Consider the following 17,625-nt stretch of genomic DNA (forward strand, 5'->3'; position numbering starts at 1 on the left):
AAACACACCATCACTCAGGTTTTGCAACGATACTAAGTAATAAGGCTTCCAGGCTCTCTTCCAAACCTCCAACCTCCCTCTTCCGCCCTCCAAAAAAGAAAAGGAAGAAGAAAGGCTGTGAATCGCTCTGTGCCCGCCCAACAGCTCCCGGGGAGCAATAGCCTTGCGGGCCGGCGGGCGAGGACATCCGATAAGGGGCAGAGGAAACAGGAATGGCAGAGGACGAGGGGAGGAGGGGGCAGTGGAGATAAAATGGTGACGGGGGTGAGAAGGGAGAGCAGAAGGCTGGGGCGAAAAAGATGGGAGGAAAAGGGGGGAGGGTGAAGATCGCAAGAGAAAAAGGCAAAATGGTAGAAAAGGAAGGAGGGAAGGGTTAAGGAAGATTGGGGGGACGCGAAGAGAATGCGAAGGAGGCTGTCGCGGGGGGGGGAGTGATAAAAGTGTCACGAGAGGGGAGGGACATTAAGGGATGTCACCCTTGGGTTGGCCCCAGCAGGTGGGCAGGGAACGCCGAGAAGGAGCTGGACGCCCAGGATGTGGTCACAAGAGGGCCAGGCGACGCAGGGCGTCCAGGCTAGGGAGGGGCAGGCCGCGGGGGCTAGGCTGGCGGGCGGCTGCGGCTCGGGCAGGCCTCGCTCCCTCACCATGGCTGCACCGGCCTGGTCCTCGTGCATGCAGCCTCGGTCCTGGGTGCCACGGCGGGCCGGGCTCGAGCCCGCCCCCAGGCTGAGCCGGCGCGGGGGCTCCAGGAGGCTCGGTCCCGCAGCGGCGCCGGGCTTGGCCCAGGCCTCAGCCTCGTTCCCTCAGAAGCTGGAAGTGCGGCACCGCAGCCGCAGCCTCAGCCGCAGCCAGACCCCAGCACAGGCTCCGCCCCCGCGAGGCCCCGCCCCATCGCCCGCCCCGCTCCGTCCGTTCTGACTCGGCCTCGGCCACCGCCTTTGCGCAGACTCCGAGCGGGGTCCGCCCCCAGCCGGACCCTCCGGCTTCCCAACCGCCCGCCCTTAAAGGGGCAACGTCCCTTCAAGTCCGCCTAGCCCCTTTAACTAGAAGAGGAGCTCTAAACCTTACGTCACGACAGGAGAGCAGAGCACTCGCTTAGGTCATCACAGATCTCTGTGTCACTCACCATCGTTCTTTTAGATTTCAGCTTCTGATTCGCTGACATTCATTGTGTGGCTGTGCCACTGAGCCACATCCCCAGCCCCCATGATCTCAAGTTAACTTTCCCACCACAACCTCCTGCCTTTCTAGTTTACTCTCTCCGATATTCCAAATCCAACTGTTCAAGTCCACCGTCATCCAAAATCCATTGACCCGACTACCTTTTTACTATTCCTCATACTGCCCTTACATCCTCCCTTAAATAGTGGCAATCGTTGCCAGGTATTCACCCTCATCGCTCCAATCCTTCTCTCCTGTCTTTGTACTGACAAAACTCTGGGTCCTAACCCTGCAGCAAAGTGAAAAGGGGGTTGGGATACATCAAATCCATACTGACCGACTGATTGTCTCCCCGAAATTTGACATCACTATCTCAAATGGGCCTTTTAGTGGTTGGATAAACTACTACATTTCTCCAGCTGCGTATCTCCCACTCTCCTAGATAATTATTCCCAAACCCTCTCTTTTTCAAACCTTCAACACTTCCTCCTCCATCCTCATTTATCTGATGATTTTGCTTCCCATTCACTGAGAAAATGAACAGAAGAGAACATGGTCCACCTACATGTGTATTTGTGTGTGTGTGTGTGTGTGTGTGTGTGTGTGTGTGTGTGTGTGTTGGGAGATCAGCCTCAAACATGCAGGCAAATGCTCTGCCACTGAGCTACATATCCATCTTTTTTAGCTAAAGTCAAACACTTCTCAGTCCTCAAATCATCATGCTAAAGAACCCAGGCTTTTCCTCTAATGTTAGATTCATATTTTTGTAAAATACAATAAAAAATACTAGAAAAAATGAAATTTAGAAAGACAGTTATACCAATGCAAGCCCTGTCTTTTATTCTTGTTTTATGTGGATCTGGGAATCTAGCACAGCACCTTACACACGTTAAGCATATTCTCTACCACTGAGCTACCCTCAGAGTATTAACGTTTTTTTAACGCGCCTTTATTGGTACTAAAGCCATGAGTTTGCAGTATTGGGGTTTGGACTCAGAGCTTCATAGTTGCTAGGCAGGCGTTCTATCACCTGCACCTAGGCTTTAGTCCCGTCTTAACCATTTTTAAATGTAGAATTCAGTGGAATTAAAAATATGCACATTGTACCACCATCACCATCATGCAGCTCCAGAAGTCTTCTCATCTTGCAAAAATGAAACTCTGTACGCATTAGATAATAACTCCCCATTCTCTTTCCCCACATCCTGGCGAGCTCAGTGCTGGGGATTAAACTGAGGGCCTCACACGGGCTTTGTATGTGAGATCTCTACCACTGTGCCACACCCCAAACCCCAGCCCTACGTTCGTTCCTCTCTCTCTCTCTCTCTCTCTCTCTTTCTCTCTTTCTCTCTGTCTCTTTCTTCAAAGGAGGAAATACTAATTTTGGCTGTTTCAGAGGTGTCAGTACATCATGGCAGGGACAGTGTGGCAGAGCATCCAGGAGCAGACAAAGCACTATTCTACTTCCTATCTCTGAATTTGACAACATCAGATTCTGTATGTGTGCGTGTGTGCTGGGGATTGAGCCAGGGCCTCGCACATGCTGGATATGCCAGGCAAGCATTCTACCACTGTTTACTCCAGGTTTCAGATTTTTTATTATTAGATCCAACAGACACAAATGTTTTCTGTCTGAGGGTGTATGTCTGTAGCTCCTGCTACTCAGGAGGCTGAGGTGGGAGGGTCACTCAAGCCCAGGATTTTGAGGACAGCCTGGGCAGTACAGTATTCATCTGGGGGTGGGGGTGGGAGGACAACTATTTAGGAGGCTGAGATCAGGAGGATCATGATTTGAGGCCAGCCCAGACAGATAGTTGCAAGGCCCCATCTCCAAAATAACCAGAGCAAATGGGCTGGAGGTATGACTCAAGTTGTAGAGTACTTGCTTTGGAAGCCCAAAACCCTGAGTTCAAACCCTAGTACCCCCCACAAAAGAAAATTCTAATTGTTATAAAACAATTAGAATTTTCCCACACAAAACCCACAAAAGAAAATTCTAATTGTTATAAAAGTTTCTGAACATTTATTCTCAATTTCCATCACAGTTTTGGGGGTTTTTATTTGTTTGTTTGTTTTGAGATACGAGGGTCTGAACTCAGGGTTTCATGCTTGCTAAGGCGGGTGCTCTACCACTTGAGTTACTCCAAAGCCCTTTTTTCTGTTAGGTATTTTTGAAATACAGTCTTTCAAACTGTTTGCTCAAACCTCAATCCTCCTGATCTCTGCCCTCTGAGTAGCTAGGATTATAGGCATGAGTCACTGGCACCCAGCCACAAACTGATTTTTAGACTATCCATTCTTTTTTTCTTTAGTACTGGGGTTTAATCTCACCTTGAGCCATTTCACCAGCCTTTTTTTTTTTAATGGGTTTGTTGTTGTTGTTTGTTGCTGTTGTTGTTGTTTTGAGATAGAATCTCAAGAGCTATTTGCCCAGGCTGGCATCAAACCCTGATCCTCCTGATCTCTGCCTTCTGAGTAGCAAAGATTACAGATGTAAACCACCGGTGCCAGCTAGATTATCCATTCTTAGATTGGCACTAGAGGAGCACAAGTACTAGGACTCACGTCTTTCTTTCTGTCTCAAAGACAACTATTCAGCAATTCCTCCCCCATCACCATTTTTCCAATTTTCTTTCCTATTGTTATACCAACATGAATTTATTTCTTCCATCTTAAAAAAACCAAATGGCTGGGTAAGTAGCTCAAGTGGTAAAGCACCTGCCTAGCTGGCATGAGCCCTGAGTTCAAATCCCAGTACTGCCAAAACAACAAGGATAAAAAAAACTTTGTCTTAGTGGAGCACTGATGGCTCACAACTGTAATCCTAGCTATGAGGGAGACAGATTAGGAGGATGGCAGTTAGAAGGCAGCCCGGGCAAATAGGTCAGGAGATCCTATCTCGAAGATACCCAACACACACAAAAGGGCTGGTAGAATGGCTCAAGAGGTAGAGCACTTGCTTAGCAAGCACAAGATCTTGAGTTCAAACCCTAGTACCACCAAAAAAAAAAAACACAAAAAAAATCAAACAAATCTGTCTTGACTAGGCTTGTCCCTGCAGCTACTGACCAGTTTCTCCGCCCTCCTTTACAGCAAATGCCTCACAAATGCAACCTGTCCTTATTACTTATCTGGTCATATTACTTTAAACATAATCTATTAGTAGTAACTGCCCCAATGCTTCCATTCTGGATCTCCTGAATTTTAGACTTAAATATCCTACTGCCAACTAAACATCACCCTTCATAGAACACTATTTTTCCATGTAGCTCCTCAAGAGACATCCTTTCAAGTCCTATTTGCTATGGATAAACCAATAAGTAGCAAAGGGAATAGACCACCAATGTTAGGTAAATTATGACCATAACTTGCTGTCTGATCTGGTAGTCACTTTCTCTAAGGACCTGGTGGTAGTGGAGGAAAAGCACTACTTAAAAAAAAAAGTCAGAGTTAGCTGGGCAACAATGTCTCATGCCTGCAATCCTCGTCCTTAAGAGGCTGAGATTGGGGGAACTGAGGTTTGAGGCCAGCCAGGGCAAATATTCAAGAGACCTCCCCCATCTCCAAAATAACCAGAGCAAAATGGACTAGAGATGTGGCTCAAGTGTCAAGTGGTAAAGTGCCTGCTTTGCAAGTGCAAAACCCTGAGTTCAAAACCCAGTCCCACCAAAAAAAAAAAAGAAAGAAAGAAAGAAAGAAGGAAATCACAGTTATTCTACTTATTACATATTGTGTGTGTGTGTGTGTGTGTGTGTATAATGGTTTTCTTGTTTGTTTGTTTGTTTGTTTGTTCGTTTTTGGTGGGACTGGGGTTTGAACTCAGGGTTTCACTCTGCAAAGCAGGTGCTCTACCTCTTGAGCCATGTCTCCAGTCCACAAATTCTTAAAGTACCAAAACTATTTCCTCAATGGGTTGATTCAAATTCATGTAATTTGTTGGCAATGAGTGTTTTATATAGTAACTAAACTGAGGATATACAGAAGCAAAAGGAAGAAAAGAGGGGAAAACTAATAATTATTGAAACTACTCAACATAAATTCAAAACCATTGGGAACAATAACAAAAAAAGGCAGGGTTTTGACATCAAGAACAAATGGAGCCACAATTGTCCTGTGATCAGTGAAACAGAATATAAAGTCCAAAAACATCAATATATATGGAAATGTAGCATAATAAAGGTAGAACTTCAAATCAGTAAGAAAAAGGTGAGACTGTATTTGGTATTAGAATAACTGGATAGCCACCTAGAAAATTTGAACTTGCATCTACACAGCACACAGGTCAAAATGAAACCAAAACATACTGGAAGGAACCATGGGAGAACTTTTTATAATCTCAAAGTGAGGGAAGTCTTTTTAAGTACAAAACAAAAACTAGATGCCATATAAGGAAAGAGTGATATATTCAGCTGTGTTGGAAGAAAAAAATATCTGTGAGGCTAAAGCCATCATAAAAGTCAGGTTGCCAGACACCAGTGGCTCATGCCTATAATCCTAGCTACTCAGGAGGGAGAGATTGGGAGAACTGCAGTTCAAAGCCGGTGCTGGGCAAATAGTTCAAAAGACCTTATCTCGAAAAAACTCAACACAAAACAGGACTGATGGAGTGACTCAAAAAGTAAAAGCAACTGCCTAGCAAATGTGAAGCCCTGAGTTCAAACACCAGTGCCACAAAAATGATTTCTTTTTACCTATCGGATTAACCAAGAGTCATAAGACTGATAAAACACTATGTGACAGGTAGGCTTGCAAAATGGCTCAGGTGGTAGAGCTCCTGGCTACCAAGCCTGAGGTCCTGAGTTCAAGCCCCAGCAAATTGGAGAACAATTTGCTAGTGGTATTTATCAGATATTTAAATGCACATTCCTTTTAACCCAATAATTCTGCTTCTAAAAATGTAATTTACACATATGCTTAAGTATCTGTGTAAGCCTTATTTGAAATTGTAAAAAATGAGTTGCATTTTTTTTTGAAGGGGGAAAGTCTGCTTTTTTTTGTGGTACTGCAGATGGAACCCAGGGCCTTGACCATATTCTACCACCGGGCTACCTCTATAGCCTTTAAATGTTAATGAATACCAGCCTGGTTAAATAATAGTGCAGTTATACAATTCATATTTTGCAGCCATCAAAAAGAAAGTTGTTCATGTACTAATATGGATTTATTTTTAAGTGAGAAAGCAAGGTTCTAAACAGTATGTGTTACATGCTATCAGGAACGCAATACCAGAATGATGATAGCCTGGAAGAAGTGGTGATTGTAGTATACATTCCTTATTGCTTATATGTGCATAAAATATTCTGGGAAGAACTTCACAGAACTGACCAAGAGAGCTAGATGGCAGAAGACAGGTAGGAAGGAGATTTTTCATAGTAGGTAGCCTTTGGAATATCTTAGTATTTTTAATCATTAGAATGTATTGCCTATTCTAAAAGTAAATAAATAAAACATTTAAAATAATAGTTTAAAGCCACTTATTTCATATGTAAAATTAATTTTTATAATGGGGAATCCCTTTATTGGTGTTCCTAACTTTAAGCAATTCTGTTACAGTATTTTATTCTTGCTGAATTAGTATAGAATGATGTCAGGGGCTACTCACCATAAGGTGGGTGAATGTAATCAACCTCCTTTGGCAGACAGAGTTTACAACTTATGTGAATGAATATTTTCTACAGCAAACATTCAAGCAAATATAATTTTCTATAACAATTTAATCTCAAAAATACAAATTGAGATGGCTTGGAACTATCACAATAAACTTTTTTATATTTTTGGGAACCTCTATTCATTTTGATGAACATAGAAACTCAACATTATGAGAAAGGACTCAAGTATACCTTTACCCTAAAGTCAATGGTAAATGATATATAATTATGCACTATTATTTCCTCTCATTTGTGGAAGCAGAAGTTAATGATTAATACAGGGCTTTGCCCTCTCAAAAACACTTGTGTCCTTTCAAAATTCCTGCTATTGAAGCTTGTGACTTCTGGTCTCAACCTAATTATACTCGAGGCTGAATCTAACATGAATCTAAGGGTTTATAATTATAATTTCAAAATTTAGAAGACTCATATTTTTAAATGATAGGAATTATGATTATGAAGAGAATGTGAATTTATTCCAGGAGGGAGAACCAGAAGCAAAGGACAAATGGAAAGCTACAGGAAGGTAGGTATCAGTTCAAAAAGGAAGAACATTTTTTTTCTTTTTCTTTTTCTTTTCTTTTTTTTTCTTCTTTTTTTTTTTGGCACCAGGGCTTGAACTCAGGGCTTCATGCTTGCTAGGTAGGTCTCTATCACTTGAGCCACTTCATCAGCTCTTTCCTATATTGACTTTTTTAAGATAGGGTCCTTGAACTGTTTGCCACGGCTGGCTTCAAACTACAATCCTCCTGATTTCTGCCTCCTCAGTAGCTAGGATCATAGGCATGAGCCACCAGCGCCTGGCAGGAAAAAACATTTTAAGAGTGAGAATTATCCCAAATGGGATGGGCTACTCATAAGGTATAAAATCCTGATCATCAGTTACGTGCAAAAATGGGCTAATAGAGAAAATATTGGGGATATAACAAATGGTATTTAGTGTCTAAAAATTTTTGGATCAGATCATTAGTTAAAATTCCTCCAAAAAGTCAATTATTCATGAACGTTAAGTGGAAAAAGGCAGGATTTCTGGTTATTTTTTAATATTCAGTTCCCTGAAACTTTGAGGGAGGAGACCACTGTCATTTGTGAACTGCTGGATATAAAAAAGACTCCCAATCAAAATAAATGAGCTCCTCCTTAACAATTTAATAAAGAAGAGCACAAACTTACTACGTGTGATGAAATTTCAGCTGCCATTCTCTAAGCATGAGAGTCTTAGAGACTCTCTAAGACCCAGAACCCAAAGACTCAGTGCAGAATTTTCCAGAAAGGACCATCCACTAAAAGAACTACCCCTGGTTTATGGGGCTGACTATCCTTTATGTAGAGCTATGCAGTAGCACAGGACTTTTCAGAGCTGAAAGTAACAATCCAGATACTAACTCTCGAAATCCCTCTCAAAGTCATAGAAGACAGTTATGGAGTTATTTGGTGTTTTGTTGTTGTTGTTGTTTTATCATATAAAACATCAGCCATGTTTCAGGAAAGATTTTGTTATTGTTTTTGGCCTTTTGTTTTGTTTGCTGTGCTGGGGTTCAAACCCAGGGTCTTGAGCATGCTAGACAAGTGCTCTACCACTGAGCTTCGTCCCCAGCCCTGTTGGGGTGTTGTTTGTTTGCTTTTTACTGTGTAGCCCAAACTGGCCTCAAACTCTCCATCCTTCTGCCTCAGACTCTTAAGTGCTAGGATTATAGTTGTGTGCCTGGCACAGCAGACAGGTTTTTAGAAAGCACTTTATCAGTCAGCCTCACAGTACTCCTCTGGGGTTAATAGAAGAGGTTAATATCCCATTTGACAGATGAGAAAACACAGACCCAGAGAAAGGAAATATCACAAGTTCTATAGAAGAGTAAAATCTGACCTCTGAGATCATTCCACTTCCTCACATCCTTGTAGAGGACAGGAATTTCTCTGTAGGGTAGGAAAGATCAAATGAACTTTTAGAACCAGGGCCTCAAGAAGGCTAGGCAAGGACTTGAGGTGTGGCTAAATGGCAGAGTACCTGCTTTGCAAGCATGAAGCCCTGACTTCAAACCCCAGTACCATCAAAAAAAAAAAAAAAAAAAAAAGTCAGGCAAGATCTCTACCACCTGAGCCATGCTCCCAGCCCAACAGGCCTTTGTGTGTGTGTGTGTGATACTGGGGTTTGGAGTCAGGGCTTCACACTTGCTAGGCAGGCACTCTACCACTTGAACCACTCCACCATCCCTTTTGTGTGTTTGGTATTTTTGAGATAGGGTCTTAGGAACTATTTGCCTAGGCTGGCTTCAAACTATAATCTTTCTGATCTCTACCTCCTGAGTAGCTAGCATTATAGGCATGAGCCACCAGCACCCAGTCCAACATGTCTTTTTAATGTGAAATAAATTTTCTACTATGGCTGTCACAAATCTTAGTGCCTATAGGTTATTACCTGTCCTGTTTCGTAAAGCTTTTGCTAGGTCACCCCACGCTGCCCACCGCGCGACCCCCTCTCCACCCCCTTCTCCCCCTCCCCGTCCCCCGGTTTCTGGTCTATTATATCTAGGTTAGGGCTCAAAATTTTGCATTATTAGCATGTTCCCCAGAGATGATGATGCTGGACCAGGAAGACACTTGGAAGCCAGTCTCCTACTGTATTTTTCCATTCTAGTTTCTTCTGTTAGATGCCAGAAGGCAGGTGAGAATGATGTGAACAGATATAATAGGTTTATATACCTGTTCAGGCTGCTTCTGAAACATAAGTGTGCTATCTCAGAATAAGACTGGGAGCACTGTACCAGGAATCAGAAGGGTTGAATTCTAGTCCCTGGCTCTGACACTGGAGATGTAGAATTTGATGACCTTTCAAGTCATTTGATATACTGAGACCCTGGGGCATTGGGCAAAATTCCTCTCTCTGCGGTTGGGTTAGATGATCTGTAAAACATCCTAAGGGCGTTAAGTGGTCAGGAGAGGATTTTATCAGATCTAACATTGTGGCTCTATGCTTTTCTAGCCAGAGTTGATTTTTCTAGATACAAATGCCTCCAGAGTGGACAAGGAATAGCTGATATTTAACATGAGCTGCAAGAATTCCGAAATTAGAGTGTACCTGGGAAGTCTTCTACACATGATGGCTCCAAAACCTCTTTGGGGAGCTGGTGAGAAATCCTGACTGGAATAAAAAATTGTGTCTCTAAAGGACTATAAAGTGTGGCTCAATGATAGAACACAGGCTTAGCATGCATAAGGCCCTGATTCAATCCCCAGAGCATGTGGGTACACACACACACACACACACACATACACACACACATATTACATTTGCAAAGAAGAGAAATGTGTCTGAGTGCTGATGGCTCACTCCTGTAATCCTAGCTACTCAGGAGGCAGAGATCAAGAGTATCAGAATTCGAAGCCAGCCCAGGCAAATAGATCTAGAGACCCTATCTTGAAAAAACCCTTCACAAAAAAGGGCTGGTGGAGTGCTCAAAGTGTAGGCCGAGTTCAAGCTCTAGTACTGCAAAAACAAAAAAAAAAAAAAAAAGAAGAAGAAGAAGAAGAGAAATGTGGATTTAAAACCAATTAAGTACCTGTTCTGTCTTGATTAAAAAGGATCAGCTGAGTAGCAATAGCTCACAGCTATAATCCTAGTTACCAAAGAGGCAGAGGTAGGAGGATAGCGGTTCCAAGCCAGCCCAAGCAAATAGTCCACGGGACCCTATCTCAAAAAAACCCTTCACAAAAAAAGGGCTGGTGGAGTGGCTCAAAGTGTAGATCCTGAATTCAAACCCCAGTACTGCAAAACCAGTAACAAAATAAAAGGAACAATAGAGCCAGGTGTGGTAACACAGACCTGTAATCCCTAGAGTGTATGATGCATTTATGAGGCAGAGGTAGTAGGATGGAGAGTTTGAGACCAGTCTTGGTTACACAGCAAATTCAAGTCCAGTCTGGGCCACATATCAAGACCCTATCTCAAAAAAACAAAGGCTGTGGATGTAGCTCAGTGACAGAAACACTTGCCATGCATGCACAAGACCCTGGGTTCTATCCCCAGGATGTGGGGAGCAGAGAGAACAATGGATATGGAGTTTTGTAGAGAAAGGACGCAAACTCCTTGGACCTATAAGTACAGTGATGTAAACCAAGTCTTCTGTGACTAATCAAACTGAGGCAAAGGTCTCCAGGCTCTTTTATTTCAAGTTATACGACCTTCCCGTTTGTCTGACTTTTAATATAAATAGGTGAGGTTAACTATTAAAGCTTATAAACTATGTTTCAGAGAATTGCATAAGGATACAAAACATGTTTTTTGTAAGAAAGAATACTAGTTTAAGAAATATGCCTGTTATTTTCACTTAATTAATAAATGAGCTCCCTAGATATGTCATTTTTTCTTTTCCTTTCTTCAATCCCCAGCTCATAGTGACGTTTCTGGGGCAGATAGAAAGCAGTTTGGTGATTAACTCTGGTTTTTCTCCCTCAAGTTGCTGGAATAAAGGTGCCTATAGTTGTTTCTGATGTAAACATGAAGGCGAAGTATAGTCCATGCAATGAATTAATGGTGAGGTGAATTCCATAGAAGTATGTTCCTTATAGAACAAGGAACCAAAGTTCTAAGACACAGAGTTTAAATCTTTAGACCATGTTGGGGAGCCAAAGGCTGCCTAATTTCTGGTGTTGGGTAAGAGGAAGTGTGTGGCCGATGTGCACAAAGAATTAGCCGTCAGAGGAAGCATACAACTGCCCAACCACTTAGAATTAGTTTCTCTCCCTCTTCATTGCTGTCATCAACTATTCGCATTCATAGAACACCTTGGCACATGACCCAGTTTTTACTGCAGTAAAGATCAGACCACCCATAAAAGCATCACCTGGGAACTTGGTAGAAATGCAAATGCTTGGGTTACCAAGACAAACTGAATCAGCAACTCTGGGTGTGGAGCCCTGCAAACTGTGTTTTAACAAGTCTTCCAAGTGATTCTGAAGCACTCCCAAAGTTTGAGAGCCACTGGGCTACTGCAGTCGTACCACAATTTGGGTAATTTCCACATTTACCTCAGTGAATCCAGCTCTTTGGTCTTTCTGCTTCTTTTCAGTTCTAATGGCCCTCCCTTCTACTATAGCCACCCACTCCCACTGCCACCCTATCAAACTAAAATTATTTCACATCTGAATTTTTAAAATATCCCATGTACTTATCACAATCTTTTTATTTTTGTACTATCTCTGCTTCCCTTGAAGCAGAGAAAGCAGTATATCCTGAAAAGTCCAAAACATTACACTAGCCCAAATGTTTCTTAAGCTTTGACTTCTTCATCCATTGCCAAATTTGGACTCCATGGTTCAATGAGTAACTCCCCATTTCCCCCAAAGCTTTCCCCTTCTTGTATTCCTTCTCTCAGGAACAGAGATCTCACATGTGTTTTTAAGGGTCACCTGGAAGTTATCTTCACACTTTCCCCTCTTTCACCCCTTGCAAGCAATCACCCCAATGGCACTAATTTTACATCTTAGTGGGCCATATGTAAATTCTTATTTACACACACACATATTTTTCTGGTTTTTTTTTTTCAGTACTGGGTTTGAATTCAGGGCTTCACGCTTGCTAGGCAGGTACTCTACCACTTGAGCCACTCTGCCAACCTTACTTTGTATTGGTTTTTTTCAAGATAGGGTTTCAAAGACTATTGCCCAGGCTGGCTTCAAACAGCAATCCTCCTGATCTCTGCCTCCTGAGTAGCTAGGATTACAGGTGTGAGCCTCCAGGGTCCTGCCCCTTCTGTTGGATATTTTCAAGATAGGGTCTTATGAACTATTTGTCCTGACTGGCTTTGAACTGAGATCCTCCTGATCTCTGCCTCCCAAATATCTAGGATTACAGATGTGAGCCACCGGCTCCCGGCTATCCAACATATACTGAAATTTCAATCCAGGAACTCTGTGGGTGATTTCTCAAATCTGTCCCTGCCTTCTCCATATTTCTATTACCAGTATTTAAGCTGTGATTTTCTTTTCCCAAGAACAGTGATTTTCAACACTGACTTCCAAAGCTATAAGGCCTTAACAAAATAATATAATGTAATTGGACTGGACTGGGAAACCAGCACTGGAGCTTTTTATTTTAAGCACCCCAGGTGCTAATTATAGACTTTAAGGTAAAGATATTCTTGACTTCATCCTTCAACACCCTGTAGAAGAATTTTGAAAAACTGTGGTCCTCCTCATGAACTTTAATTTGACATCAACATGTTTATTATCAGTTTGGTAGTCGTGTACTGAAACACTCCTGCTTTGCTGTCTTGTGACTCTCCCTCAGAAGCCCTGCATACTTAAATCATCCTGTTCAATGGTGCTCTAGATATTTTTACCTCCAGGGCAATATCCTCATAGTAATGATCAGAAAAAATGAAAGGCGTATCTTTCTTCTCAGGGTAAGAGAAAAACCTATTGTGAAAGAGAAACAAAAGGTACATCCTCAAGCAGATTAGTTTTAGGAAAGAGGATACATGTTAAAGTGAGAAATGATTTCCTTAAAATTATTCATGTATGTGTGCCCCCTGGAAAGTCTTTATAACCGTCCAGGGGTATATATGAAGTCTGAGGCAGAGCACTGTTGTAACCTCCTCATGCATCACTCTGCCTCAAGTAATAAAACTAATCTTTTTAAAGTGCACAATTCAGCCAGGTACCTGTGGCTTATACCTGTAATCCTAGCTACTCAGGAGGCAGAGATCAGGAGGATCTCAGTTCAAAGACAGCCTGGGCAAAAAGTTCAAGAGAACCCTATCTCAAAAAAAACCATCACAAAAAAGGGCTGATGAAGTGGCTCAAGGGGTAGGCCCTGAGTTCAAGTCCCAATACCACAAAAAAAAAGTATACAATTTAGGAAGGAGGGATAAGAAACAGTTACAGAGGGCGTAAATTTGCTCAAGGTACATTATATATGTATATGGAAATATCACAATGAAACCCCTTTGTACAATTAATATACACTAATAAAAATAAAGTGTATAATTCAATGGCTTTTAGGAATATTCACACGATTGTACAACCATCACTACTAATTTCTGAAGTCCATATCTAATAGGAGTCACTCTCTATTCCTCCCTAGCTCTGGCAACCACTAATTTATATTTTGACTCTGTGGATTTGCCTATTCTGGATATTTACTATAAATGGAATCATACAACACGTGACTTTTTTGTGTCTGGCTTCTTCCACTTAGCATTATGTTTTCAAGACTCATCCATATTGTAGCATCAGGACTTAATTCCTCTTTATGGCTGAATAATATTCCACTGTATGGATATACCATATTTCATTTATCTACATATCAGCTGATGGACATTTGGGTTATTTACACTTTTTTGGTATTATGAATAATTCTATGAACATTTGTGTACATGTTTTTACATGAATATTTATCTTCATTTCTCTTGGATATATACACAGGAGCAGAATTGCTATATCAAATTTTCAGTGAACTGCCAAACTGTCCTTCAAGGCAGTGGCATTGTTTTACATTCTCACCAAGAGTGTATGATCCAGTTTCTCCACAACCTCATCAGCCCTTGTTATTGTCCAGTAAGAACATTTTTTGCAGTGCTGGGGCTCAAACCCATGGCCTTGTACATTCTGGGCAAGCACTCTACCACTGGGCTTCATCCCCAGCCCCATCTTTTTTTTACTATTATTGTTTTTATCCCAATAGGTGCAAAGTGGTATCTCATTATGTTTTTAATTTACATTTCCCTAGTGGCTAATAATATTGAGTGTCTTTTAATGTGTTAAAAAGCTATCTTTATTCTAAAAGCTCTGACTGAATCCACTTTTTAATGGTTAACTTTCTAAACCATATTGCACTTCTGGGTTTGTTGTTGTTTTCTTTGTTTTTTTTGGTTTCACTTTTTTACACTTCTGTTTTGATGTAATACGGTCTACAGGATGAGGGTCAAACCTTGAATTTGACAAGTGAGACACTTCCCCATCTGGCTTCTGTGTATGCCTTGGTGTATTAGTTACTTTTGTGTAGTTGTGACCAAAATACCTGACCAAAGCAATTTACTTTAGTTCACAGTTTCAGAGATTTCAGTCCGTAGTCCTTGGCTCCATTGATTCTGGGCCCATGATGAGGCAAACATCATGGTGGCTGGTGTGTAAAGAAAGAGACTGGTCACTTTATGGTGGACAGGAAGCAAAATATAAAGAAGGAATGTGGAGCAGATACAACCTTCAAAGCTACACCCCTTAGCCAGGTGCTGGTGGCTCACGCCTGTAATCCAGCTACTCCAGAGGCAGAGATCAAGAGGATCAAGGTTCAAAGCCAGCCCAGGCAAATAGTTTGCAGGACTCTTTCTCGAAAAAACCCATCACAAAAAAGGATTGGTGGAATGGCTCAAGGTATAGGCCCTGAGTTCAAGCTCCAGTATTGCCAAAAAAAAAAAAAGCCACCCCCCACAAGTGACCTACTTCCTCCAGCTGGGCCCCACCTCTTAAAGTTTCCAGAACCTGTCCAAATAGGCCACCAGCTAGGGACTATTCATTCAGCACATGAGCCTGAGGGGCACAAAGCACACTTCATATTCAGATTGTAACACTTGGTTATCAACACTCACACTACAAGTCTTATGGTTGTGCTCTAGCCATATTGAATTACTCAGAGAATATAAAGTGCTATTTCAAGACTCTGTGCATTTGCTCATGGTATTCCCTTTGTCAAGAAACTGTCTTATTTCTTCAAATATGCCTTCCACTTGTCTTTTAATACTAGATTCATGTGTCTTCACCTCTGCAAGGCCTTTCTTGATCACCCCCTCCATAATTAAATTAATCATCCTGATGACCATCCCCCTGTAGATTCTACCATATTGATGCTGTCCCATTTGTTTGCCTTCCTGACGAGGTTACAGGCAGCTTGAGAGCACCAACTGGATTTGATTTACCTCTGTCTTCAGGACCCAGAATATGGCCTGCCTGGAAGGAATTAATTACATGTGATCCTAGTGTCCCTCAAATGCCCTCTGGCTCAAATGCTAAGAACTCAATCCAGTTTCTCAGAAGGCAATGTCAGCTTACCTTTAGGAACCTTAAAATAGTCCAGCCTTTAGATAGAAAACTAATCACAAGAGTACATAATAGTTGAAATACTAAAACATTCTAAAAATGAATAAGGTAATATTTTACCCTTAATATTAATCCTTTTATTTCATCTCATCAACTATAGAAACTGAATTACCTTTCTTGTTCTCAATATTTGTTGTTTATTACTATGGGCCAACACCTTCATTTTCATATAATTATTTTATTGGAGAAGCAATAGATTATGGTCCTTGTTAAGACAAGGACCAAACTAGGAGTGTGGGTGGTGGCTCAGAGGTAGAGCACTTGCCTAGCATGTGCAATGCCCTGGTTTTTATCTCTAGCACTGCCAAGAAAAAAAAAAAAGTCAAGTCGATCTGGACTCTAGTCCAGTGCACAACAAATTGCCTAGCTTCCACTCCCACTACCACATTTATTCTCCATATGATCTTAGGAAAGTATGACATATCTGTGTCTTTGTTTTATTTTTAGAGTTTATATAATAGTGTTACTTTATAAAGGTCCAGCAAGGATTAACTGAATTATTATATACTTATACCACATAATTAAGTTCTTAGAACAGGAGTAACATGATGTAGCTATTAGATAAATGTTAGCTACTATTATAAAACCCTCCTTCTAATTCTGCAAACTAGATATGATTATCCTCATTTTACAGATGAGGAAACTACAGCCTAAAGAGAAGATGTGTAACAGAGCCAGATCTAGTAGTTTGTGTGCTTGGGACCTTGTCTCCTGGGTATCCTTCTGTAGAGGGTCATCTGTCCATGCACATTGCACATCTACCATGAAGGTATGTGTGTATGTTTGGGGACAGGGATAATTCTCACTTGTGATCTAAGGGTCGTATACTTGTAAATAACTTATGCTCCAACAATTATTTATTGAGGATATGCAAAGTCCTTCCTGAAGTAGGAATTCTAATGGTGACAATTCCCTCTTTTACTCTACATCCTTTCTCTCTCTTCTCTCTCTCCCTCTCTCTCTCTCTCTCTCTCTCTCTCTCTCTCTCTGTCTTTGTGTGTGTGTGTGTGTGTGTGTGTGTAGTATGGGATTTGAACTCATGGCTTTGTGCTTATAAGGCAGGCACTCTACCACTTGACCCACACTGCTAGTTCATTTTTTGTTCTGGTTATTTTGGAGATGGGATCTCATGAACTATTTGCCCTGGCTAGCCTCCAACCTTAATTCTCTATATCTCACCCTCCCAAGTAGCTAGAATTATAGACATGAGCCTATAAAACCGATACCTGGCTATCACTCTACATCTTTTCTACTGACTTGAGTCATGTGACCAATAAATATCTTTCCTTTGTCTCATGCTGGTGTTGGACACTAAGGAAACAAAAATGACTAAGACCCAGTCCCTGCCCTCAAGTACTCAAATCTAATGTGGGGAGAAGACAGACAACAGAAAAGGAATATGGTCAGTACTCATAAAAAGAAGCATGCACATATACTAAAATTGGAATGATACAGAGAAGATTAGCAAAGATTTGCAAATTCATGAAGAGTTCCATATTTTAAAATAAAGAAGCATGGTGTGTTTCTATAGTCCCAGCTTCTTGGGAGGGCTGATGTGGGAGGATTGCTGGAGCACAGGAGTTGGAAACCAGCCTGGACAACATAATTGAGACCTTGTCTCAAAAAAAAAAAAAAAGAAAAAAGAAGAAGAAGCATGCCTGGGGCACAGGGTGTAGCTCAATGGAAGAGCACTTGCTTAGCATCCATAAAGCCCTGGGTTCCA

The 17,625-nt window shown here is 41.6% G+C and overlaps 1 protein-coding gene and 1 pseudogene across 1 annotated transcript in view; one reads left to right on the forward strand and one right to left on the reverse strand.

Annotated features, from left to right (window-relative positions):
- Zyg11b (zyg-11 family member B, cell cycle regulator) overlaps window positions 1-862 on the reverse strand; it is a 65,659-nt gene extending 64,797 nt beyond the window's left edge. The window contains exon 1 of the mRNA XM_074080115.1: window positions 645-862. Coding sequence (XP_073936216.1) covers window positions 645-674 — 30 coding nt within the window. The 5' untranslated portion in view covers window positions 675-862. The remainder of the gene's footprint in view (window positions 1-644) is intronic.
- A 16,446-nt stretch (window positions 863-17,308) lies between these two features.
- On the forward strand, window positions 17,309-17,404 carry LOC141425268 (U6 spliceosomal RNA; annotated as a pseudogene).
- Window positions 17,405-17,625: the final 221 nt, after the last annotated feature.

The sequence above is a fragment of the Castor canadensis genome, chromosome 7 (assembly GCF_047511655.1).
Source record: "Castor canadensis chromosome 7, mCasCan1.hap1v2, whole genome shotgun sequence".
In the NCBI taxonomy this organism is placed as follows: domain Eukaryota; kingdom Metazoa; phylum Chordata; class Mammalia; order Rodentia; family Castoridae; genus Castor; species Castor canadensis.